Genomic DNA, 2,167 nt, shown 5'->3' with positions numbered 1-2,167 from the left:
TGCGCGTGTGTGTGTGTGTGTGTGTGTGTGTGTGTGTGTGTGTGTGTGTGTGTGTGTGTGTGTGTGTGTGTGTGTGTGTGTGTGTGTGTGTGTGTGAGTACCTGCAGGATACAGCTGGTGATGTCAGAGGCTATCTTGGCGTGTGGGGTGTCCTCTGTGTTTTCTCCCTGCGGGGTGAGGTTGTGCTCCAGACACGACTCCCACAGCCCCACCAGCGCCTCGCTGTGCCGCTCGATGGAGCCCGTCTCACGTATCGCCGTGGTGATGCGCGTGATGCAGATCTCCACCACCGCCTGGTCGTTGTCATTGGTCAGATAGTCCTGTGAGCCGGCAGACGGTGAGAGGGCACAATGAATTAAGGATACAGTGATGAATGAAGGACAAAAATATGAATTATGGATAAGAGCATGAATAATTAATTAAATTAGAACATGCCCTTTGATATCTTAGATAAATTCATCCTGGATAGAGACAGTTTACATGTAACGGGATTAGGTGACTGTATCCCCTTACAGTTACCGGTACATAAAACACATCAGATTAGTGTTACATTTCTAAAACTTGTGGATTACTAGCATGATAACAATGATAGTAAAACAAAATTGAAAGGGCATATTGTGTTTGTTGTAAAAGGATAACATTTAATTTCTTCTTTGTAAATTGTACTGTTCTGTAGGCTAATACTTTAAGTGTGAATCTATACGCCTACTGCCTGAATCTGCTTCATGTTTCACTTTCTTTGGTTCATTTGTTCTGTTTTTATTTCAGTAGGTGTACCTGTGTGTTCATAACATTGTGTGTGTGAGTTTAACTGTGTGTATTAAACAGCTCAAATTTTGTATTTCCGCTTTTTTAAACTGTATTATGTGCTCATGTGTTTCATTCTTGGTGTATAGGCCACTGCCTGAATATCCTGAATGAAAGGCATGATTTCCTATGAATAAAATCTCTGAGCAGAGGACACATTTATGATCCTAAATATCTTGGTTACTTCCTGTCTATGTGTTGGTTTCTGACCTGTGAGCAGGAGATGGCCTTGATCTGGTCCAGAGCCTGAGACAGACAGGCCTCGATCTCTGAGTCCTGCAGAGAAAATAGATCCCCCGCCCTGGACAGATCCCGCTGCCCCAGCACCCGGCTGAACAGCTGGTGCATCCTGGTCCGGTTTTGGGGACTCCTTTCAGACCAGTTTGGGACTGGTGTCCAGTTTAAGAGCCCTTAATGGTGCATGGATACATCCCTGACATATTGCTCAAGGACAGCAATATTTTAAACGTTCCTCCAGGCTAACATTTAGAGAGTATACAAACTCCTCTGCATTTTACGTAACGTATAGAGTCTAAAATATTACATTTTTCACAATTGTAGGTATTCTGGCTTCGGTGACTGTACTCAAATTGTAAAATAACTCCAAGAAGTGATAGGTCATCATTAATACTTCAAGAATGATCTTCTTTTTTTTTATATCGTCTTCAGTATGGTCCAGATTCAGGTAGGCTGGAGAGGAACGGACGAGTTTGGCCCGATGTTTTTCTGGGTCTGCCCGAGGCCCGTTACCATGGAGATGAGGGATTTTCTGGAGGAGGCAGCGTTTCTTCAGCAGAGTCCTGGAGTAAAAAGAGGGAGGGGTAGGTTACATTAGGAAGGGATAATGTATGAATGAAACAAGAACATCGTCAGGGTGAGCAGGACCAACGACTTGACTCACATTATCGATATTAAATGATAGTATTGCTTCCGAATATAAAAGTGTGTTCAACATCGTACCAACGGCTGGAACTGCAGCGACAGCAACGTAATCGAGCATTTCTATAACTGTCCAAGTCTGTTCACATTTTATTTGACATTAACCAGTCTTTAAACACTGCCATACCGTGTCCCATTATTGTTAACTTCCTGTCCGTCTTCTTCTGCTGTTGTGCTCTCCACAAATATAAGAATACATATTAAAAAAGTGCAGACTAATGTTTCTTCACAGCTGACTTGACCGGACTTCTTTCTGCGGATTGATATGACTGCACATAGTCCCTTGTCTGATAGCGACAAATAGCCAATGTCCAAATTGACCTATCAGAATAGTATTCAACTAAGCAGTGTAAGAAAAAAAATGCTGGGATGTTCATTTTGATTTCTGGGTCAGCCTACAAAAATATGTCATCACCGCACC

At 42.7% G+C, this 2,167-nt stretch overlaps 1 protein-coding gene across 1 annotated transcript; it reads right to left on the bottom strand.

Moving 5' to 3' along the window:
- Positions 1–101: 101 nt before the first annotated feature.
- Positions 102–1,617, bottom strand: LOC104947371 (ventricular zone-expressed PH domain-containing protein-like; the record flags this gene model as incomplete). The annotated part of the gene is made up of 2 exons (XM_010773373.1): positions 1,018–1,617; positions 102–320 (listed from the first exon to the last, which is right to left on the bottom strand). Coding segments are annotated over exons 1-2 (357 nt in total), but the record flags the coding sequence as incomplete, so codon positions are not given.
- Positions 1,618–2,167: the final 550 nt, after the last annotated feature.

This window comes from Notothenia coriiceps, unplaced genomic scaffold (assembly GCF_000735185.1).
Source record: "Notothenia coriiceps isolate Sejong01 unplaced genomic scaffold, NC01 NC01_scaffold00012470, whole genome shotgun sequence".
Taxonomy (NCBI): domain Eukaryota; kingdom Metazoa; phylum Chordata; class Actinopteri; order Perciformes; family Nototheniidae; genus Notothenia; species Notothenia coriiceps.
The sequence above is the reverse complement of the archived record's forward strand: the minus strand, read 5'-3'. Positions and strand labels throughout refer to the sequence as shown.